Raw genomic sequence first — 24,197 nt, 5'->3', positions numbered from 1 at the left:
CAGTGTCAAGAAACATGAGTGCAGATATATGCAATAATATGGCAGTTATACAAGGAAGTGTGTCCTGATCTCTAGTGCATGAAGGAGGATGAAGTCCATGAGTCGATGTTATTACAAGTAGTGATATCAATTCATACAGTCAATTAATAAAAAATAAGTATTAATGAATAATTTTACTTTTCGAATGATGAAATACAGTCTAAATAATAAGTGAAATAACATACCAATTTTGTATTTGTGCTTTACATGATATTGTAGTTTAGTGAATTTTATAAATAATTATGTACAATCATATTTCTTTTCAATCGTGTAAGTTAGTTTTTTTTATATCTTCTTTAAATAAAGGAGAATATTTTTAAAATACAAACTGATTACAATATTTTATGCGTGTCATAGTGTCTTGACCACTCAAAATATTATGATCCACGAGCTCTTTTGTGTCGTGTTATTCGTGTCCACGAGTTTATTCGTTTCGTGCTAACTTATGTTTAAATTTGTGTTTCGTGTTATTCCTACTAGAGTTTCGTCTCAATCGTAATGTGCAGATGTCCATTTTCACATGTGTCATTTCGTATTTTGACACATTCTTATTAGTTATATATATATATTTAATTATATTATTAGTAAAAAAATTATAAAATATAATTATTAATTTTAATTTTGTAAATTTTAAATTAATTTAATAAGTTACCAGAGAGACAAGTCGTCATGTGACTATCGAGACCTATGTCAAGAAAAATGAGCGCAGATATAAAAAAACAACCGTTGTAATAATGCGGCGACTATACAAGGTGTGTCATGATCTCTAGTGCATGGAGGATGGTGAAGTCCATAAGTGGATGTTATTACAAATAGTAATATCAATCCACACAGTCAATTAAGAAATAATATGTATTAATAAATAATTTTACTTTATGAATGATGAATGTAGGCTAAATAGTAAATGAATAATGAACCAATTTTGTATTTGTATATTGTAGTTTAGACAAGTTATAAATTTTATAAATAGTTATGTGCAATCATATTTCTTTTCTATTGTGTAAGGTAGTTTTTTTTTATATTTTTGTGTAAGGTAGTTTTTTTTTTATATATATATTTTTTTTAAATAAGAGAGAAGATTTTTAAAATACAAACTAATTAAAATATTTGGTTTTATTAATTTTATAAATGTAGAGCTAATTCTAATTACATTTTATTTTAGTTTTGTTAAAAAAAATTTAATAGTTTAAGGCTAACAAAGAGCTGGGCAATGGGTTCTATCCACACATACAATATTATTTTATTCGGAATTAATCACGATGTAATTATTCAAAATTCCAATATAATCTTAATGTCTCATAACCATTTTTTTAAAATAGTAAATTTGGTTATAATTTGAATGTCATAGACTTGGAAGAAGAGCGGAATTTGATGGGATTCTCACTTTGGTTCTTTCTCTACTCCAGTCAAGGCTGATCACCATTCAAGATTCTCATGCGCTAGATGCTTCGTTTATACGTCGCGCTGTTGAGCTCGTCGACCGGTCTGCCGGATTCACTTCTCCTCATCCCTACTTCGGATGATGCGTCATTGCCACCGCCGCAGGAAAACTCGTCGCCGTGGGTACCTCTACGCCCAGGGTACCAAGCCTGCCGAGCTACATGCTGCTGCAGAAATTCCACTGCTTATCTCAACATGGAGTCCGGTGACTGCACTGCAATCTCTTCCCTCCTCCAGGTTGCTATCTCTTTTTTTATTTTATGAATTGCTTAGATTGTGAAATATATATACTTGTTTTCTTTCCTTTCCTTTCTAAAGATTGGGTTGGAATTGAAATTGGAATTGAGATTCTAATTATTATCAAACAAAACAAACATACTCTTTTTTAATGAAATATGAATCTCCTACATGGATGACAAGCTAAAAACGCCTAATACATTAACAGAATCTAAGGCCTTAATTTACTGATTGTATCCTCACTTAATATTCCATAAAGTTTTGACTGGGGATTCTGGTTAGTTCATTACCTTTGAGCTCCCACATCCTTATCTATCATAGAGTTCTTCAATTTTTCAGCATCTTCCCAGACAAACTCACTGGTCAACCTATATTATCCTCTAGCTTCCTTATGGCCCATTTGGAAACACTTTCTGGAGTTGGATCTGAGTTTGATTTGTCTCACTTTACAGGAGACTGTCCCTTAGGAATGTTTTATGTTCAATTTGTAAGTGTATACAATGTGAATCACATTTTGATAAATCAACAACCATGAAAAAAATAGTTATGTTGTATGAATTCACTAGATAAAATTAACCCTTTTCAGCCTCATCTCTAATTCTATTGAATTGTCAGGTCTGGTCCAAGTTCCTAATAATTGGGGTCAATTCAATAACTTTATAACCATACAGTCTCTAAATACCCTTATCTATTTTTTTTATTTATTTTTATCTTTTCCGAATAGACAAATATTTTCTTTCATCAACGTCAATGCCAATCAACACCATTAAGATATTTTTCTTTCTAAATTTTGTCCATACCTACTCTTCCTTTTGTCACACATTTAGTGCAAGCACTATCGAGAGAGTAATTTAACATGAAACCTTCAAACTGATCAATGCACTATTTAGTCCTTTGAGAAGAGATTCAGACCATATACTAAATATAATTCTGGAAGTTTTTAGTGAGCTTTTTCATAAATTATGCTCTGTTTACATTATCACTGCTTAACATAGATAATGGTATCTGATGTCAAACGTTAGGCAGGAATCACCAGAGTTGTTATTGGCATCAGACATCCTTTGCAACATCTACGAGGCAGTGCCATTCGTGCATTAAGAGCTGAAGGAGTCCAGGTTGATGTAATTGGTGAAGATCTAAAACGCAAAGCAAATGAGGCATGTAAGCAGCTTTATCAGTATCATTCAATATGTACAATTTTCTTTTTTGAAAATAACATGACTATTTCTATCTTGCATAAGTTTGTTTTTGTGCTCCCTCATTATTTTGTGTGTATAATATTTTGACCTCATACGTTGGCTGAAACTGGTTTCCCTGAATATTTGGTATGCTTTTTGTTGGATGCTCTGAAATCCTGTCTTGTAGTAAATGCTCCTCTTCTATATAGAGCTGCCTGTCGAGTTCCATTCTCTGTTCTCAAGTATGCAATGACCCTTGATGGTGAGCATTTTGCAATCTGGCACTGCTCATTACAGATATTGATGTTATACTTTAACAGTTAACACAGATGAATTGAAGTGAACTTAATAAACAAGGTCATGTTTGTCAAGGCCCCTTTTTTGGCGCCATCAAATGAAATCCCATATCAACCTTTCTATAGAAGAAATCTCGAAAATATTATATATATATATATATATATATATATATATATATATTTTTTTTTTTTCTTTAAAATTAATACATGCATATAAAAGAGTAATAAAATATTAATTGATAAAAAGAATGTTAGCCCAACGTGTGGCCTGGTGTTATGAGACTTATACGGGCTGTACCGACTTAAAATAATGGCCAAGAGTTGCTTTCTTTATCTCTGAAATTTTCTTATGATGTATAGTGTGAGCTTTGACAGGAAAAATTGCTGCAACTAGTGGTCATGCATCATGGATAAGCAGTAAAATGTCCAGAAGTAGAGTTTTTGAATTGCGTGGTAGAAGTGACGCTGTTATTGTTGGAGGGAACACTGTACGCAAAGATAGTAATATAGTATGTATCTTGTTCAATTATTTTAGTTCACAGGAATGTGGAAATCTTTTGTTAACATGCTGTTCTAAGATTCTGAAATAGAATCTTAAAGATCCACAATTAACTGAAAGACATGGAGGTGTTCATTTGTCAATAAGGATTGTAATGTCACAAACCCTAGACCTTCCTGAGGTGGCATATCTTTGGGATGTTAGTGATGTACCAACCATAGTTGCCACCCAATGAGGCGCTCGAAAGAGCTTCCAAAAATTCCTTGCCTCCAAAGGTGTGGAAGTGGTGGAATTTGACATCTTAAATGCTAAAGATCTCATGCAATACTTGTATGATCGAGGTTACCTTTCAGTACTATGGGAGTGTGGAGGTAAATTAGCTGCTTCTGCTATTTCAGATGGAGTTATACACAAGGTGTGTTGAGAGCTTTGATTCTAACTTCTGCATACTGTTAACTTATCAACTCACTCACTTAAGTTGTTAGGGAAAGGTGAACAAATTGTAGTCTCAAGCTAATACACTTCTTACACGCAACCCTCACAGGCATATTGATAGAATACTAGATAAATATTATGCTATGTTTGGACATGTTGAATTTGAATGCCAATTCTACAAGAATTGAAATTGAATCAGAATTTCAGTTCACATGGTTGGAAAAACCAGAAAATTATATTTTTTAAGAACTTGGTTTAATCTTCTTCTTTTATTTTATTGAATCCAATTCCATTTCCTTAGTTTAAATGTTCAAACAATCAACTAAATTGGTGTTAGACCCTCAATTTCAATCCTAATTGCAATCAACACCAACCAAGCATAACTTAAGAGAGACTGGGGTAAGGATCCATTCTCAGGACCCAAGCTATGATACCATGTAATCTACCAACTCGCTTAAGGGCTTAAGTTAATAGAGAAATGTATCAACAATAATATAATGTTTGCACATACCTTGGTTGAAAATAAAATTGGTTTTGTTTGTTCGAATTGACCTTATATTTTGGGGATTTGGGCTTAACGGGAAGATGGTAGGATTGTAAGGGTTATTTTCTTAATTTGTATATGCTTTTGTCGTAAGCAGGTTATGCCAGACTAATAATTCTGGAATAACTGTTTCTTTATAATATATTGACCTTATATTACTGTCAACATAATCATATTGAGCGTTCAAAGTCCTCTATTATTTGGTGAAACTACTCCCAGTGCTCACAATCCAATGCTCAGCTCTCAATCATTTATCACAAAATCTTGATAATTATTAATTTTTAATGGTCAGTATTTGGAAACATTCAATTTGAAAGGCTCTATGCTTCACTTGGATAAGGCTAAGTTATTCAATTTTTTATTTATATTTATAGGATCATTGGCTCAATGATGATTCAGTGGTATGTAATCTTATAGTTTGTGGTCTCTTTAGTTGTCAACACTTAATGAATTCTTTATCTAGCCAAGTCCATTACATAATTCATGAAACCCAATTTGGTTATAAAATGGTGTTATTCTTTTTAGGAAAGCTTGAAATTGTAGTAATATATTTATATAAAGATTTTAGCGTTCTATCTACATTTCAGAAAATCTAGTGCTAAGTATATTAAATAAATTTGGAAATTGGTCGTAAGTTCAGTCCACAAGGTCTAATGCATGTTCCAACAGATGATGATTTTGACGTAGTCAAGTAAAGTTTGTATATTTTAGCTATCGAACATTAATGTTATTTTCTTATGCAGGTGTGTGCATTTATTGCCCCTAAAATTAGTGGTGGAAAGAATGGCTCATCTCCTGTTGGTGAACTAGGGATGGTTGGGATGTCACAAGCTTTGGAATTAATTGATGTTTGTTATGAGCAGGTTAGTATAATACATCCACCTATCAATGTTTTTTTTCCTTATCTATATCTTTTTTTAAAAAAGGTAAACTTTTATTAAAAAGAGTGCAAAATTCGTTCAAACGTTTTTTCCTTGTCCATATCATTATAGTAACAACTCAATTAATGCAGAGGCCATTGTCAATGTGGTAGTTTAATGCATAGACCAGTTTAGACAATTCTTCTAGTGGTCTAACCATTTTTGGTTATATGCTTCTAAGTAAGCCCATTCTATGTATATAACTAGGGATGACAATGAGGCGGTTCGGGGCGGGGAATGCATTTACCATCCCCGCCCCATTCGGTTTTGTTCGATTTCGGGGAATCCCCGCGAGGCACTGTTAATAAAATATTTTTTAAAAATATAAAAAAATGATAAAATAATATTATATAAACGGATTTTTTAATATAATATATATTGTAATATATTGAAATTTTATATTATTATAAAGAAATAAATTTACAACTCTTATAAAATATAGTGAATAAATAAATATATTGGTGATTTAATATATATAATTATGTTTTATAGTGTTTGGGGTGAGATCGGGGCGGGAAACACAAATACCATCCCCGCCCCATCCTCGTTCGGTTTCGGGGAAAAACCGTCCCAAACGGGGCAATTCGGTTCGGTTTTCGCGGGACGGTTTCAAATTGTCATCCTTATATATAACAACATATCTTACCATCTATTAACACTAGTCACTAGATGATTGGTTACTTTTGGGAGACAAACTGTAGGTTGGCCCAGACATGCTTATAAGTGGATTTCTTCAACCAATCCCAGATTTGACAACTATTATTCCATCAGTGGAGGAGACATTTGTGATAGATCCAACAGTTACCCCTTATGAACCAAGCATGGGATCTCTTTGGAGCTTTTTCGAACTTCTCTCCTCATCCAATTCAAATGCTTGGTGAAATTGGAAATTATATCTCTCGGTCAAGTGTGGAACATTATTATCAGGTTCTTAGCTAATCCTAGGATTTCTATTGGCCTAATTCAAATAGTAGACATATTTCATAAAAGGTTTTTGTTTCGTTTTGGAGATGCAGGCTCACAAGTTTGTCGGTGTAAATAATCCCGTGGCAAGAAATTGTGTTGATGAGATAAAGTCTTCCACTAGTCCTGAGGAAGCAGCAAGGTTGGGAAGGAAAACCCAAAGGCTGCATCCGTCTTTGGTATGTTATAACAAAATTTCACTATTTTTTATTCTATATTTGTAGTCTTATTCTTACAAGTTGCTTCCTTCTCCTTAGTATATTTGGGAACAAATATTGTAGAAAATCCATAAATGGCTTTTGATCCGACTACATATTCAAATAAATAGAAAAGTGTTATATTTTTAGTAACCATTATGGAAAAAGTGTATTTATTCATCTTTTTCATTTATTTAGTAGGCTGATGTTAGGAATTAATTGCTTTCATGTTTAAAATGCAGTTAAGACCAGACTGGGAGTCTATTAAGGTTGAATTCATGTACAAAGCGTTGAGATGTAAGTTCTCCATATACCCCACATTTAAATTCTATGTTGCTATCCACAGAAGGGTCGATTCTTGTGGAAGCATCGCCCCATGATGCCTTCTGGGGCGGTGGTCGCGATGGCGAAGGATTAAACTATCTGGGCATGTTGTTGATGCAATTGAGGTCAGAATTCATTGGTGGTAATTGCTCAATACCAACAGAGAAAATTATATAACATAATAAGAAAGTAAAGATTGACACATACTTTGAACATGTAATACAAATAAACAATCCAATAATAATTCAAGTTATAAATTTTGAATACAAAATGAGATACATGGAGGAGATAAACACCACCCATCTGCTCTAAAATAAATAAACGGATCTAAAAGAATCCCTTGCAAATTCTGATCGACCTGTCAATTTACTTTAAGACAGAGGATCGAGCAAGTACTTTATTTCCATATTAATATATATATTATTTCCATTTACATGGACAATTTGACCATCAAATCTGAGTTTTTGTTTTTGACAGCAAATTGTTCATATAATTGGAATATATGGAGTAGAGTAGAATTAAAACAACTTAAAATTCCCAAAAAGATTATGCAAAATGATCTTCATCCTCAAGTTGAGTAAAGTGAAGGCTTTGATGAGCAACTTGAAGCAAGTCATGATCATGCTCATATGAATCTCTATACGTCTCCAAGTTGACTTCTGAGTTCTTCAAGACAGATAGGCACAGATCTTTCCTCCATTCTTCAAGATGTGGGAACCCAACATTGTCTCCATATTTATCACAATACTTCAAATGACAAAAAACTACAATTATTGCTTGAAATGGTTATATTCACAAGAATCACAAGTTCAAAATTTATTGAGTTATACCTCAAAATCAGCAATGTCATGGGTATTATGCTTGGGAATGCCTGAGATATCTTTTGAGTGATAGAAGTCCTTGATTGATTTCATCATGTCCTCTTGTGAAGGGAGAGTTCTCTTCCCCGACAACAATTGTGCTATCCATTTTGCTTGAGACTCGAAGAAAGGGAACCCAATGATCTACACAACAGATTGTCGGAGTTCATTTTAGATTTTATTAGTTAATTTAGAATAATAATTTATTTATTTTAAAATGATACAAATAATTTCGTTTATCCGTTTTGTACAAATAGCAAAAAAAAGATGGCGAAAATTTGTCAAAAAACAATTTAGTTTAAAGTTATGACAAAATTTGTCATAAGTTATCGATTTACCATCAAACATACAAATTATAAGAATTTTAACAATTCCCAAACTAATATTTTCACCGCAGAACATAAAAAATAGTGATGCCAACAAATTATTAAGCAAAGAATAGTACCTTTCTAGGGATGCCAACAAAGGAGAGGGATGGAGCAAGTGATGGGGGGAAGGTGTGCTCATATAATGGTCCCACTCTATCATCATCTACCATTACTATTCCTTTGGTGTCAAGAAATGGGAATGAATAAGAATACCTGAAAAAGGACTTACTTAAATGACTTGCATATATATATATATATATATATATATATATATATATATATATATATATATATATATATATATATATATATATTAGATTCATTTCAAAACAGTTGATGTATACTTAAAGAATAAGGGTAATTGATAGAGACAGACAACATGAATCATGGTGGCCCATCCCATAGGATCAAAAATCAACTTTGTCAGCTGCAATCCAATGATCATCCAATTGTTTTAATACTTTTACTAGATAGATGTGTTGTAGTAAGTGCCTTTTGATGACTTGTTTGTTGTTGGTGGCTTATAAAGACACTCATATTGTCTATATATTTCTTGTTAGTGTTTCTAAGTAGACATAATACAAGTTTTTTTGGACTTTAAGTTTCTTTTCTAGTGCTCGTAAATGCGTAAAAATACAAAAAAAAAATATCCTTCTGATTATAAGATGTCTTAGTTTTATTTGCGGTTTTCGCAAGAACCAGGAGTTATAGACATTTTACTATAAGAATCATATGTTAGATTTAGAATAATTTGAAAACATGTTACCCTGTGCAATATATGATGGTATCTGCAATAACCCATGATCCATCCATGAAGAATACTCTTCCATCTTCTTCAAGGGCTTCTATCTGCAATATTTATGATCATAATATCATATAAAGACTGATTATAATAAATTATTAGTCTTCCCATCCTATTTGTTATATTTGAAATTCTTTTATACTAACCTGAGGATACAGATGCAAGTTAGGATGCTTGGATATGACTTTAGACAAGCCCTGGGAAATTTGATGAAGAGACTTAACACTTAGATAAACCTCCTTTGCCACATCTACAAGCTCCATTGATATGTCTTGCCCACTTAGTGAGTTCCCAACCACCACCACCACCTTCAAAACCAAAAAAAAAAAACACTTTAAATTACAATAAACACAAAGTTAGAGTATATTTTATTAATGTAATAATCACCTCATTCTGGAATGGTTTAGGAACTCTGTAAACATGACTGTGTATTTGCCTTCTTTTCCATACATCCATACCTTAAACATCCATAGTTAGTAAATCAAAAAGTCAAAAGGCCAAGAAGTCTTTAAGATTCATTGTGGAGTCAACTATATATGATAAGAAGAGAAAAGCCAAATAAAAATTCACATTACCTCGATTCATGATTTTATAATTTCAAGTTTTTCACGTGTTCTTGTTTATGTTTAGGTCTTTTTTGAGTTGATTATAAATTATAACTACTGATATCATAACATGATCTGAACTGTTATTTTGCAGTTTTTATAAATATGGACTAATGATGTTATTTTATCCTTTCAAATAATATCATAATAGATAGATGGAGAGAAACCTTTGATGAGAGGCAACCTAGGTTGAGAATAATGGCCTGTGGCCACCACAACAGCATCAAAAACTTCTTCCACCTTGTGATCATGAGACATGTTTTGATCCTTAGTCCTCACAATCCATCTCAAATCCTTCCCAAACTTTCCATAATCCAACATACCCACATACTCAACTCTAGTGTTAAACCTAATCAACTCTCTAATCTCAAACCGCTCACTGAAATCCTTTAGATACAACAAAAGCTCCCTATGCCCAGGAAACCTCCTCACATCTCTTCCTTTCTTAATCAAAAATGGGAAATCACTATAACCCATTATTTCTCTTGGGGAGGTGAGTCTCAATGACGAGTAAATGCTGCTATGCACTTTTACACCGTCATTTCCCACTCCCAATTGATCTTGATCATGGTCATGATCATGATCATCGTCATTATAAAGCCATTGTCCTCCCACCTCGTTGTTTTGCTCAATAACAACCACATCATGGGTCTCCTTCCTTAGCTCTCTGGCTGCCACTAAGCCTGATGGGCCAGCACCAATAATGCAAACGCGTTTTGAGACTCGGATGTTCTCGGAGACCATGGTTTTGGTGGGTGACCGGTTATATGGTTTTTGTGTTGTGTTGTGTTGTGTTGAGAATGTGAGGGGTTATATATTGTAAGGGGGTTGGTTGGGTTTGAGGGTTATATATATATAGTTTTGAGTTTGATCAATTTGAAGCAAAACAAGGGAAAAAATGAAAGGAGAAAGAGGACGCAATGATTTTGTTGTGTGATGATGACATGTTTGCTAGGAGAGACACACATGATATATTTAAATAATGATTTTTAATGATCTTCACAGGAGCCTCATGCGTTACGTTTAGGTTTAAAAAAGATGTCATATTGTCCTTAATATAAATATATTCAAAGTTTTGTTTTTTTTTTTTATTATTTAAAATTTACTAATATATTAACTAGAAGGGAATGCAAGGTCCTAAGAGTTTGCAAGAATTTGAAAAATATTCTTACACTAAACAATGAATGGTTAAAATAGTTACTTATGGTTTGAATTTGAACTATTTCAATGAATTGATAAAATAGCTATTTTTTAAACTTGAAATTTGAGCTATTTGTGTGATTTGGAGTTCCAATTTTCATAATATATACAAATAAATAAATAATGCAATGTCATTTACATTATTCTTTATGATTCACATGGGCAATTTTGAAGAGACTTTCAGAAAAACGCTATCATCTTGAAGTTACCCAAGTCGGAATTTATCATGGTTAGGTCAATTAGAAGGTATCTTTCTTACATAATAATTAAAATTTCAAGACATTTGGACATGTTGATCATGGTAGATTTAACTTTTAGTTTCCAGCCAAATTCTTGTTCAAAATATTGATGCCCGCGGTTTTTCTGTTGTTGTGGCACTGTCTTGTGTTGGAGTAGATCGGGTGAGGTTCTTTTAGTCAGCCTAGTTTTGGTTAAAGCTCTAGTCGTTTTTGTGCAAATTTGAAATGAAAACCCCTAGAGTTTCAAATGTAGACCGACTTTCCGAATTTGGATTCTGCCTACCATAATTTTTAAAATGCAAGTTTCTCATTCAGGAAATATTTTTAATAACAAGAGTACACATTTTTGTTTTATAAGTTCACACAAGTTAATTAAAATAAAGAAAACACAATCAAAGCTCCAAATCAAGGTTCTAAAGAAAAATGTGATTAACTAGAAGCTCAACTTTATTAGCTGAATATATTAAAATAATACATTGTTCATCTACCATCATAGTTGATAGTCTTTCTTTATTATTGTCAAAGTTTTTATTTAACAATCTTAAATTTGACCAAAGGTAATTTTAATTTCATCGAGCTCATAAACTAATGATGGTATACGCCTAATTATGATAGTTTGAATAATAAGAACTTTTTCAATTCTTTTTTTAAGTTGTATAACCATTTTTTTTTGAAGGTTGTGTTTTAAGAATAATTATATTTTATTCGAATTCACTATTCAATGTAAATTTAGTGTGATTTTATATTTTCGATAAATGCAATTTACTAGGGGAGATTTATATATGCTTATTTGTAAATATAAAATCTAAATTTAGTCAAATAGTGTTTGGCATTATTGGTTTTTCCGGTTCCTTTAATTGGCGTCACAAAAAAGAATTAAAAAAAATTCATGGATCCAGTTGGCATGATCATTAATTGCCTTAGAATATTTCTCTAATCTTTTCGTATCCAGGGAATACATATATAAATTATTTGGAATTTCTTGCAAACAAAGTACTAATTATTATTATACTAATATTTTTTTAAATTATGAAAGTAACACGATAACTTCGATATAATATGTTTTTAATAAGAATCGAATTTGAAACTTTTGATCTTTTAAGTACGACTCTTATCATTCGAACTATTATTGAAAACCATTTTTTTTTTAAATTTTAACAACTTTAAATTAAATCTTTGAATTTTTTATTTTGCTACGTCTTTTATCATTTTAATGAATAAATCTGTATATTTAATTCTTTTATATTAACAGTCAAAATTTAGTCACTAACATAATTTAAATGACAAGTTAAATCTAAGAAAATAAATGTCACGAGTTTAATTATGCTAAAAGAAACTAAATTATAACTGTATAACTAATTTATTTATAATTATTGTCACTTAAATCAAGACTTTATGAGTAAGAAACAAACCCTAATTCTTTTGTAAGATTAATAATAACTTAAATAACATTAATTATAATGACACAAATCAAGTTGAAAATTTAATATTTTACACTTCCATGTCTACGAGATCTTACTTTCGTTGGAAACATTAAATTACATAAAAATAAATAAAGGATGGATACAAATTAAGAGATATTTGACTTCCATCTTCTTATTATCTCTATTATTTATTGTTTAGAAAATTATTTAAAATAATTGTTAAACCAAAATATATATAAAAAATCAATATTTGAGATAACCAACTCAATTTAGTTTAAGTTTTTTTGATGATTAATAAAAAAAAAAAATCACCATTAGTAATAAGTAATAACTATCTACATCCATTGTCTTAATTACTAATTTACTATGCATTAAATGTTTCATTTGCTTTTTCTTTACAACTTCTTTTAATTGCATTATTTAATATTGTAAAAAATAAAAATAAAAAGATCATGATATGTATCACTAAGATAGTTAAAGTGACAATTATAATTTTTAAGTAAGTGCGGAGCTATAATTTAAAATTTACCCGAGTTAAAATATTTTATCTCTATATCAGATTCGATAAACAAACAATTCAAGGAAAAAATTGAATTTGTCACATTGAGATACTGAATCACAAACCCTCACATGTAAATAAATCAAAAATCAACTATCCAGGCATCAGATTTCCTAAATATTCATCAAACTCTTCCAATAAACACATAAACAACATATGCCATCCTTATTCTCTTATAAATCGTAAAATCCTATCCCCTCTTCTAGCCTAGTGGCAACAAGAGGTGGATATCCCCAGGCCTTCATGAGTTTCTGGGTTCGAGCCCGTCAGGCGGCAAGTTTTGCGTCTGGTTAATTGGTTAAGTATGTTTGCGGGCTATATACTTAACCCGCGGGGATTAGTCGCACTCCATAGGAGCAGCGGAACCCAGCGTTCTCAAAAAAAAATCGCAAAATCCCTGAAACTAATAAACGATATGACATAAGGCCACTAAATATATACAATATACAGTTCTATAATAGAAACAAAACCTATAATAAGAGAAATATTGTTGTTTATTCACATATCCGAACAAGTTTTATGAAACATGAAAATTCACCTAGAATCGATTTCCAAATACGCTTAAACGAGAAAGAGAACTTGACGAGAGAATCAAAAGCTTTAGATGATTTGAGTGATGTTGAAGATGACGAGGGGTGCTGGGTACTTCACCAGATCTACAATTCGACGGGGACGAGGAAGAGATCCTAGGAGGCTAGGACTGTTACTGTTAGAGGTTTATCACATTTTAGGCCAGTGGGCTATCCGGGCTACAATCCAAGTGGTCTAATACTTACATCTGTCCTTATTCTTAATATTAAGAGATCAAAAGTCACAAATTTAATTCACTTTAAAACACATTTTAATTAAAAGAGGCTAACATTTATAATAAGAATAAAAATACCAACTCATCTAATACATTTTATATTATTTTTTTCTTTTAAACAAATTATCTAAATTTTATACCCAAGCTGTCTATATAAAATAAAACAATCATACTTTTTTTTTGGAAAATAAAAAACAATATTCACCAAAAAAAAAGTTTGGTGAGTATATATATACATATAGTCATTATAGCATACACCTTTTTAAAGATTCTTTAGATGTATACATTGCCTCTTCTTCAAGCCAAGAGAACATAAAAAGATAACCATCATAATTCACTATGTTTTCATAATCTATTTACACTCTCAATTTTTTGTATTTTTTTATTAGATTTTTTTTTTTATTAATGTACAATCAAAGTGAAAATCACATTCACACTGAAAAAATAAAATCAAAACCATATAAGTTGAACATGAGTCAATGCACCTCAATTTCTTAATATTTAATATTTTTAAATATTATAATAAATAATAAATTTTTAATTAATGATTTGAATAATTTAATAAAAAAATTTTATTATGTGATGTTAGTTGATCTAATAAAATCCAAATTAAGCAATATTTTAATTACATAAGAGAATTTATCAATGATAACCTAAATAATATAAATGATTTTAATTGTCCCATATTTATTTTAAAATCTTGTAACTAAGTTACTTCTAATAATTATTCAATACAGTGTCGGCGCAGAGTTGAAGGTGCATAAGCGAAATGTTATTTATTTTACTAGGTTATATTTATATTATGTTGATTATATTAATAGAATTATCTTTGTATCTTCCTTGAAGCGAAATATAAAAAGTCAAACAATTCCGACAATGAAATGTTATCCGTAGCAAATTTATGGGATTAATTGATTTGTTAATTGATTGAAGATTTGTTACTGGTTGTCAAATCAATTATAATTCATATGATTTTATTTAATCTATTGTTTAAATTATTTTCTTTCCTGCAAATGTAATTTTTATTATTTAACACAAGACCTCTTATGTAAATAATGCAAGTAATAAATTTCTTTATATTTTCTCTCACTCAAATTTTTACATGGTATCAGAGCGAATTTTTTCATTTTGAAGAAACTGATTCACAATTTTCACTGCCTTCTCCAATGGTGTAAATAGTCATGGGAGGAGAACTCAAATGATTCTATAATCTCATATTTTTTTCTAAAATTATTTATCACAAATTCCAGTGCATTTTTTCTTCTTCTATTTTTTGCAGTTTCGTCGTTTCGAAACTGCACTTTAGTCAAATCTGTATCGAGCATCGTCTTCGTGTCTCGACAGAAACAATTTTCACTTTAAGAACAAAGTGTCAAAAGCCAAGAGCCAAGAGTCAAGAGTCAAGAGCCAAGAGCCAAGAGTCAAGAGTCAAGAATCAAGTGCCAAGTGCCAAGTGCCAAGTGCCAAGTGCCAAGTGCCAAGTGCCAAGTGCCAAGTGCCAAGTGCCAAGTGCCAAGTGCCAAGTGCCAAGTGCCAAGTGCCAAGTGCCAAGTGCCAAGTGCCAAGTGCCAAGTGCCAAGTGCCAAGTGCCAAGTGCCAAGTGCCAAGTGCCAAGATGGCACCAAGTGCCATGTGCCATTTGCCATGTGCCATGTGCCAAGTGCCAAGTGCCATGTGCCATGTGCCAAGTGCCGAGTGCCGAGAGACGAGAGCCGAGTGCCGAGAGACGAGAGCCGAGAGCCGAGAGTCGAGAGTCGAGAGCCGAGAGCCGAGAGCCGAGAGTCGAGAGTCGAGAGCCGAGAGCCGAGAGCCGAGAGTCGAGAGCCGAGAGCCGAGAGCCGAGAGCCGAGAGTCGAGAGCCGAGAGCCGAGAGTTGAGAGCCGAGAGTTGAGAGCCGAGAGTTGAGAGCCGAGAGCCGAGAGTTGAGAGCCGAGAGTTGAGAGCCGAGAGCCGAGTGCCGAGTGCCGAGTGCCGAGTGCCGAGTGCCGAGTGCCGAGTGTCGAGAGCTGAGAGCCGAGAGCCGAGAGCCGAGAGCCGAGAGCTGAGAGCCGAGAGCCGAGAGCCGAGAGCCGAGAGCCGAGAGCCGAGAGCCGAGAGCCGAGAGCCGAGAGCCGAGAGCCGAGAGCCGAGAGCCGAGAGCCGAGAGCCGAGAGCCGAGAGCCGAGAGCCGAGAGTCGAGAGCCGAGAGATGAGAGCCGAGAGTCGAGAGCCAAGAGACGAGAACCGATAGTTGAGAGCCGAGAGCCGAGAGCCGAGAGCCGAGAGTTGAGAGCTGAGAGTTGAGAGCCGAGAGTTGAGAGCCGAGAGCCGAGAGCCGAGAGTTGAGAGCCGAGAGCCAAGAGCTGAGAGCCGAGAGCCGAGAGCCGAGAGTTGAGAGCCGAGAGTTGAGAGCCGAGAGCCGAGAGCCGAGAGCCACTCCTCTAACTAAGTGAATCATGGATTAGAATCAGTCAAATTGAAATAATGTCATCAACATTTCCATCTCCTCGACAACATCCACTCCACTCTCACAGCTGCCCAAGGCCTTTCCTATTAGGTGGTTAACATTCTCATCAAAGCCCTTCCCAAGTCGATTTTAAAAAGTATGTGACAAGTTGGACAATCTCAATATCTACTACCCAACTTGAGGGGAAGTGTATAATTATTTCTCTATCTTCCTCGGAAAGAAATATGGAAATTCAAACAATTCCAAGAATGAAATGTTATCAGTAGCAAATCTATGGGACTAACAAATCATTTATAATTCATATGATTTTATTTAATTCACTATTTAAATCAATTCTTTTTCTATAAATTTAATTTTTATTATTTAACACTAGACTTTCTTAGGTAAAGAATACAAATCTCTACATTTTTTTCTCTATCAAATTTCTACAATATATAATAATTTTGTATTATTAATAAAAAATAACATAGTCTAGTCGGTAAAATCTTATATTACAAAAACAAATTCTATTTTTCAAAAAAAAATAAGAAAAATAACCGATGTAAGTCTTTATATATACTCTAGGTTACCACCATCTGCATTCTTTAAAAAAAAGTGTAACAACTTTACTACACAATTACATTTGCATTTCTTAGGAAAAAATTTAGGTACATTTGCATTCTTTTTTTCTTTTAACGTTAATGTTTAATCTTTACTTAGAAAGCAGACAATGAACTCCACTTTATTTATTTGGCTAATGGAGCCACACGTCTTTTATTTAAGTACAAGAGATAAAAAATTATTATTAAAAGTAAAAGGTGGAACAAAGGAAAGACGCTTGAAGGCGGAAGCCATCATTGGTAAAAAAAAAAATAAAAAAAAAAATCATCTACAAAAGTTATTATCATGTCTGTAAAATTCAATGCCATGGTATGGTAGAGAGCCCTTTAATTGGCATAGGTAAAAGAGAGCAAGGTCACCGTCAGATCATCACGAGTAGGGACTTAAATGAACTAGTGACTAGCTATTTAAATTTCGGTTAGATAAAAAGTTCATTCAAACGAGTTCGTTAATCCCAACGAACCAAACTCGGACTCGTTTAAAAACTTAAAAGTTTAAACGAGTTAAGCTCGTATTTTAGATATTCATCTCGTTAGCTTACGAACATGTTTGTTTAGAGCCTTGTTTATGTGTTCATAAACATGTTCGTTTAGAGGCTCGTTTAATGTAAATGAACTGCTTGTGAGTCGCTCGATCAAATCTCGATTTGAGTTTAATTTTGACCAAATTCGAGCATACAATACTTGTCCGATGACTTGTCAAGTTTTTTCGAGCTCAATAATATATAATATATTTTCATTTATTTTAATATTAAAACATAAAATTTAAATCAATTATGTTTTATTCGCTCTCACTTTTCAAAGTCCATATAACATGCCCACATTATTATATCATATTATTCTAAAAATCAAAAATAAAAACCTTAATTTTCTAATCCATTATCATGATTATAACATAATATATTTCGCAAATACATAATATAGAAGCACTTTTTCATCTTTACAATTATAACGCTTCATTTCATCATATTTTTTTAGAATAAGTAAACTTAAGTTTCTCAATCATCTTTTTTTGTCGAAAATAGAGTTTATCTTTGATAATTGTTGTTATGAAACTTATTTAAACTCGAGTTCAAGTTTGAAAATTTAATTTTAGTTCAAACTTTTCGAGTTGGTATATTAATTTAGATGAAATAATGATTTAAATACACTCTATCTAATTATGTATATATTATCAAATTTAACAATATTTATCCGTTTAAGTTGATCAGTTTCACACACAAAGTCTAGATATTTCTAAATAGGCTCATTATGTATTAATTGTTTATTAGTGATGCCAAATTGAACGGTTCGGGACGGAAATGTATTTACCATCCATCTCATTTTTACTTATGGATTTTTTTTACTACCATTCCTGTCCCGATCGATTTTGGAGAATCCCGCGAACTAAGCACCGTTTATACCATATTCTTTAAAAAAAAAATATATATATAATAAAATTTTATAAATAGATTTTTTAATATAATATATATTGTAATATAAATTTTTATAAAATATAATAAATAAATATATTTATAATTTTATATATTTAATTGTGTTTATAGTGGTCGGGAAGAATTAGGACAGGACAGAGGACACAAATACCATCTCCGGTCAATTACTGGTCAAACCGAAGAAAAATCGTCTCATATAGAATAATTTGGTTCGATTACTACAAGTCGGTTTCAAATTATCATCCTTAATTAATATCAAATCTAAATTTTCTCCTTAATAAAAACTATTTTTAAGAAAAAATAAGTTAAATTAAATTACCTAAAACTTCTGGAAACAAATCATAGTAAAAACAATATATCGATTCGTAGTTAGGTGATCTACCAATTGTTCATAGATTAATATCAATTAATATAGAGTACTCCCGGTCCCACCGTCAAAACCAATATTATACTTTTATTTTACTGTTTTCTTTTAATAAAATCTTTCTGTCTAAAAATATTATGTTATAAAATATAAACATCCTAAGAAGGTTAGAAAAATAAGAGAAAATTTATAAAACAAAACTCGAACCGAACTGGTAAAAGAATGTGTGAAAAAAATGATAACAATGCCTTCCCTTCCCTATTATTACTTGAATATTAAAAAAAATAAACATCACTCAAAAAAAAAAAAATCTCTTATAAAAGAACTTTATAAACATTTAATTTTAGAAAACTATCACAATTATCACTTCAACTAAATATGTTCTTAATAAAGTTTGAATTTAAAACATTTGATTTTAGACATTATTTTGCAATTAAGCTACTCTAATTTGTTAACTTATTAAGCATGTTAGAATTTAAATTCAGCCATATAACATCAAGTCATCACTAATAAGTAAACTCGATAAAATTCATCATATAATCAACTTGCTAAAAACATTCTTAGAATAGTTTTTTAATTATATAATGGATTAATTGAAAACAATTATGAATGTCATAATCTAAATAAAAAAAAGTTATTAAAAATGACAAAATAAAAAGCCTTCCTTATCTATAATTCCATGAAGTCTAAACAAAATATTATTCCTAAAAATAACCAAAATCACTTCAACAAGTTAGAATCTCAATTCAACCATGTAAAGTAAAGTCAATTGATCTAATTAATTATCAACAAATAAGTTAAGATTCTTGAATCCATACATGAGTTGGTATAACAAAAAACTTATAAATTAGAACTATTTTATTTATGCATGATGATAATAAATGTTTTTCCTAATAGATAAAAAAACTTATTTAAAATGACCTGAGTCTACAAGGATTTTTTTCATTGTGTAATTAGGATTAATTATGAAAGAAAGTAAAAGAGAAAAAGCCTTAGGAATATTGAACAAATATGGTGTTACATTTTTGTTTTTTTTTTTCATGAATGTAAATATAAAACTAATGACTAATCCTAACAGATGAACCTTGTTGGTGAATGTTATCATGTTTAATTCAAATTAGCACACAAAAAAACATCATCATAAGATTAATATATGAAATCAATGTTGAACCTAAAACATTACTATATATTATCACATATTAATTAATTGAAATTTATTATAGTCCTATGATCTGTAGCATGCATGCTGTGTAGTTAACCAATATTACCTCACAAAGTCAGGCTGAGGCTTATCCTTTTTTTTTTTTTATAAATTGCCATCTAATCCAAGTAAATTTCAAATTGGATCATCAAAATGGGTACATTTCTTAATCCAATGACACCTCTTTTCCTCATTTCCTTCATAACTATAATAATGTTTATATCCATCGGCCACACCAATGCTCAATCGAGCTCATGCACTAGCGTACTCATAAGCATGTCTCCGTGTCTAAATTACATAACCGGTAAATCCTCGACTCCTTCTACTTCGTGTTGCTCTTCACTCGACAATGTGCTCAAAACGAAGCCCGTTTGCCTCTGTGAGGTTATTAATGGGGGCGACTCTGGACTCGGAATCAGTATCAACCAGACTCTTGCCCTCGCACTTCCAGACGCGTGCAAGATTCAGACTCCACCTCTTAGCAAATGTCATGGTATAATTTTATTTTGTTTTACTTAATAGATTTAATTATTACTAGTAATTCATCCAATCTAGATGACAATTTATTTATTTTATTTTTGTGCAACAGACCATAGCCCAGCCGCATCGCCAGGAATTTCTCCAGCAGGTATGCCACCAGAGTCTTCACTTGGTTCTCCAGTTAGTTCATCTGTTCAAGGTATAACAACAGACTTCGTTATAAAATGCGAGTAAACTCAATCATCTAAAATAACATCGATCAATCTACAAACAAAATTTGTACCAAATTAAATGATTACAAAAGAATAGAACATTAGAATCATATGATTTTCATAGAATGATTTGGATCATTATATAGAACAAACTTATCAAAAAAAAATAAATCACTTTCTAATAGAGCCGGTTATGACCATGTACAAAATTATGATAAAAAATATTAATTTAAATAGCCAATTTGTTTCATTTTTTTGTAACATATTTTGTAATTAATATTAAGTTTTATAGATGGAACAAGATCTAAGAGTGCGACGTCTACAAATGGTTGCTCGATGAAGATGTCACTTACAGGTCATCTTGCGGTGATTGTCGGTCTTATCATTGCTGCTTGTTTTGCCTGAACTCCAAGCAACCGGTTTGAACTTATTGAAAACTTTATTGTTCGTGTTATCGTGTGTTTTACATGTTTATGTCTCTTGTTAAATTAAAAGTTGAGTTTTATTATATAAGTGAAATGTGATTTGTATTGTTTATCTTGTGTAATGTATTTTGTTTATGGAATAATTTGAATCTCAAGTACAATCTATATGGCTAGTATGTACTTTTGTTTAAATCAAAAGTTTATATGTCCATCCATAGATACACAAAAGTCTGAAGCCCTAGTTGGTTATGCCGGTTGTATTTCGAATTTTAATGTAACTATTTAAAAACATATATATTTGATATGAATTTGAATAATTTAAAATGAAATGTAAATCAATAGATAAAAACAATAGTAAAGTCAAGTATGGTTGAATACAAGACTATTTTAACTTGAATAGGAGGAGCTCATAAATTTGAGAACATGATTCAATTAGTTTCAAACTCATAAATTTGAGAACACAGAGTTTTTGCGATCGGAGTGATTCTTAAAATCAAAAGTCACGGATTCAATTCTCACCTACAAAAACTTTAAGTTTAAGTACATGTCATTAATTTTCCTAATGTCTCCTTAAAAATATTGAGCCATTTGAAGTCTCCCAAATACTTTCAAAAAGAAAAATTAATGCGTAGAAGATGACAAATAGTTTGACTTGATTTCAAAAAGAAAGTGTAATAAATAGGAATAAATCTCAAGATAAAGAGAAACAAACAAAATGTGCCGACAATAAACATTCCACTATATTGGTTATTCTCAAAGAACTATCTTATATTCGAATCAATCACCAATAATCTCGACACGAGCAAGATCCGTTTTTAAAACAATGAAATCTACTCCTATCTCTCAACACTATCTCCAATCCATAAACCTTAGATATAAGCTTCATCATAGTATGACAATCAATACAAACTCTCAAATTCTTTATTATCCTAATAATCATACTCTCCCCAGCATCTCCTTCTTTACAACATAATAATTTTGTCATTCCAAAAGCTACAGCAAGCTTTTCACTGTGCATTGACAAAACATCCTCTTTCTCTTCGTCTTCTATATCATATAATACTTTACCAACTTCAGGAACATAACCTGCTTCCACTCTCAGTCTCATCATAACCTCCCCAAGCTTCTCATATGCTTCTTTTCTTATATCAGCATCGTCGTCATCCTTCCCACCACCTGCAACAAATTTATAAACAATCTTCCCAACTTCAATCATACTCCAACCGGGATTCTTTTTCAGTCTTTGGGTTATCATAGATCTTCTCACTTCCGCAACATCATTCCATTTACCTGCAACTGCGTAAACATTCGACAGCGATACATGGTCATCTGGATTATTTGGATCGAGCTCCGAAAGCTTTTCCTTAACTTGTTCGGCTAATTCAAGATTGTTGTGAATGCTGCAGGCACCTAGAAGAGTCCTCCAAATGATGGCATTTGGTGGGATTGGCATTTTGATGATAAATTCGTAAGCTTTCTGTAATTGACCAGCTCTACCGTAAAGATCAACTATACAACCGTAATGTTCAACACTCGGGTCTATGTCGTATTCTCGCATCTTATAGAAATACCCATTTGCTTCTTTTATTAATCCAGAATGACTACAAGCATACAAGAGTGATATAAAGGTTATTCCGTCTGGTTTGATTCCAGATAGCAACATCTCATTGAAGAGTTTCATTGCTTCTTCGCCATAGCCATGCATCGCAAGTCCTGCCATCATGCAAGTCCAAGAAACAAGGCTCTTTTCGCCAATCGGCATTAATTCAAAGACCAAACGAGCAGATTGTAAATTACCACATTTTGAGTATGTATCCAAAAGTGCATTATTCACAGAACAAATCCAAAGTAAACCAGCTTTCTCAATATAACCATGAAGAACTTTAGCAACCTCAATAGCCCCAGCTTGTGCACATGAAGAAAGAACTCCTGTCAAACTAACCTGATTAGGTCTTATCATCCCTTGTTCTCGATGTAACTCTCTAAAAAACAAAATAGACTCATGAAAATGATAATTATGAGCTAGCCCTAGAATGATGGTGCTCCATGATACGTCATCTTTCATAGGCATCTCCATGAACAGTTTCTTTGCAAGCTCAAGCTCACCAGCCTTTGTGTATCCTGATAGCATGACATTCCGTGAGGTCAAGTCTTTAAGAGGCATTGTTTCGAACACTTGAACTGCACCATTTAAATCATTACATCTAACATAAGCAGTCAACATTGCATTCCATGCCACAACATTCAGTTCAGGCATTTGGTCGAACACCTTCCTTGCAGAGGTAACGAATCCACATTCAGCGTACATACTAACCAGAGTAGTCCCCACAAAGATATGGGTATCGAGCCCTTGGCGGAGAGCATGAGTATGGAGTTGAGTACCCCAGATCAAAGACCTCGAGTTCGCAGCAGCCTTGAGAGAAAAGGCGAAGGAGAAGCTATCCGGAGGCGGAATCGTCGAGTTGCGATGCAAGTCAGAGAAAGTGATGAAAGACATGTGAGGGTAGGCGGATTCAGAAAAGGCACGGATGAGGGTATTGTACATGAAGACATCTGGGTTGAGGAAGAAGAGGAAGAAGCGGCGGGCATAAGGAAGGGCGTCGGAGATGAGGATGGCGCTATGGTATAGGAACTTTCCGGCGATGAAAGGGTCGGCGGTGAGGCCGGTTTTACATGCGTGAGCATGAATTTGCTTGACATTGTAGAGAGTGCGGCACTCCCTCAACAGAGAAAGACAAACCTGCTCCGCTCTGTTCATTCACATCATCATTGTTTTCTTTTCTTCTTTTATGTTGTACTAATAATAATTTATGTCTACATAGGGATGTCAATGGTAATGGTATACTTATTATTCGTGGTTATTCGATTCTCAATTTCGGGTATTTTAAATCGAGATTGGGCATGGAAAGGGGAAGTAGGTACCCGATAGGATACGATGTCGGGAATGGGGAGTGTGCGAAACTCAAACCGATACCCGACTATATTAATATTAAAAATAATTTTTTTATTAGTTTAATGTCTGACTTTTTAAATTCATCATCATTACAAATATAATTTAATTTACATCCATTAATTTGGTATTATTCAAACTTTATTCCAAACA

The 24,197-nt window shown here is 32.5% G+C and overlaps 3 protein-coding genes and 1 pseudogene across 3 annotated transcripts; 2 read left to right on the top strand and 2 right to left on the bottom strand.

The window, feature by feature from the left end:
• The first annotated feature begins 3,061 nt into the window (after positions 1-3,061).
• LOC124915072 lies at positions 3,062-7,370 on the top strand (annotated as a pseudogene).
• Positions 7,223-10,708, bottom strand: LOC124915062 (flavin-containing monooxygenase FMO GS-OX-like 9). The gene is made up of 7 exons (XM_047455714.1): positions 9,875-10,708; positions 9,490-9,560; positions 9,249-9,410; positions 9,067-9,149; positions 8,378-8,513; positions 7,903-8,076; positions 7,223-7,819 (listed from the first exon to the last, which is right to left on the bottom strand). The coding sequence occupies exons 1-7, from the start codon at positions 10,449-10,451 to the stop codon at positions 7,619-7,621; spliced, it is 1,404 nt and encodes a 467-aa protein (XP_047311670.1). The 5' UTR covers positions 10,452-10,708; the 3' UTR covers positions 7,223-7,618.
• Positions 10,709-20,253: 9,545 nt separating this feature from the next.
• LOC124929158 (non-specific lipid transfer protein GPI-anchored 5-like) lies at positions 20,254-21,074 on the top strand. Its single transcript, XM_047469452.1, has 3 exons — positions 20,254-20,470; positions 20,567-20,656; positions 20,962-21,074. The coding sequence occupies exons 1-3, from the start codon at positions 20,254-20,256 to the stop codon at positions 21,072-21,074; spliced, it is 420 nt and encodes a 139-aa protein (XP_047325408.1).
• A 747-nt stretch (positions 21,075-21,821) lies between these two features.
• On the bottom strand, positions 21,822-23,893 carry LOC124915045 (pentatricopeptide repeat-containing protein At1g74630-like). The gene has a single exon (XM_047455696.1). It carries the CDS (start codon positions 23,850-23,852, stop codon positions 21,876-21,878), a length of 1,977 nt encoding a protein of 658 aa, XP_047311652.1. The 5' UTR covers positions 23,853-23,893; the 3' UTR covers positions 21,822-21,875.
• Positions 23,894-24,197: the final 304 nt, after the last annotated feature.

The sequence above is a fragment of the Impatiens glandulifera genome, chromosome 1 (assembly GCF_907164915.1).
Source record: "Impatiens glandulifera chromosome 1, dImpGla2.1, whole genome shotgun sequence".
Lineage (NCBI taxonomy): Eukaryota > Viridiplantae > Streptophyta > Magnoliopsida > Ericales > Balsaminaceae > Impatiens > Impatiens glandulifera.
This window is presented reverse-complemented; position numbering and strand designations above follow the sequence as displayed.

Bases quoted from the DNA above. Each gene is read 5' to 3' on its own strand.
- LOC124915062 (XM_047455714.1), bottom strand. From the start codon at position 10,451: ATGGTCTCCGAGAACATCCGAGTCTCAAAACGCGTTTGCATTATTGGT. The intron at 9,150-9,248 runs GTTAGTATAAAA...TAAATATTGCAG, and splicing joins ACTTGCATCTGTATCCTCAG to ATAGAAGCCCTTGAAGAAGA. The intron at 8,077-8,377 runs GTACTATTCTTT...TCTGTTGTGTAG, and splicing joins TTGTTGGCATCCCTAGAAAG to ATCATTGGGTTCCCTTTCTT.
- LOC124929158 (XM_047469452.1), top strand. From the start codon at position 20,254: ATGTCTCCGTGTCTAAATTACATAACCGGTAAATCCTCGACTCCTTCT. The intron at 20,471-20,566 runs GTATAATTTTAT...TTTGTGCAACAG, and splicing joins ACCTCTTAGCAAATGTCATG to ACCATAGCCCAGCCGCATCG. The intron at 20,657-20,961 runs GTATAACAACAG...TAAGTTTTATAG, and splicing joins AGTTAGTTCATCTGTTCAAG to ATGGAACAAGATCTAAGAGT.
- LOC124915045 (XM_047455696.1), bottom strand. From the start codon at position 23,852: ATGAACAGAGCGGAGCAGGTTTGTCTTTCTCTGTTGAGGGAGTGCCGC.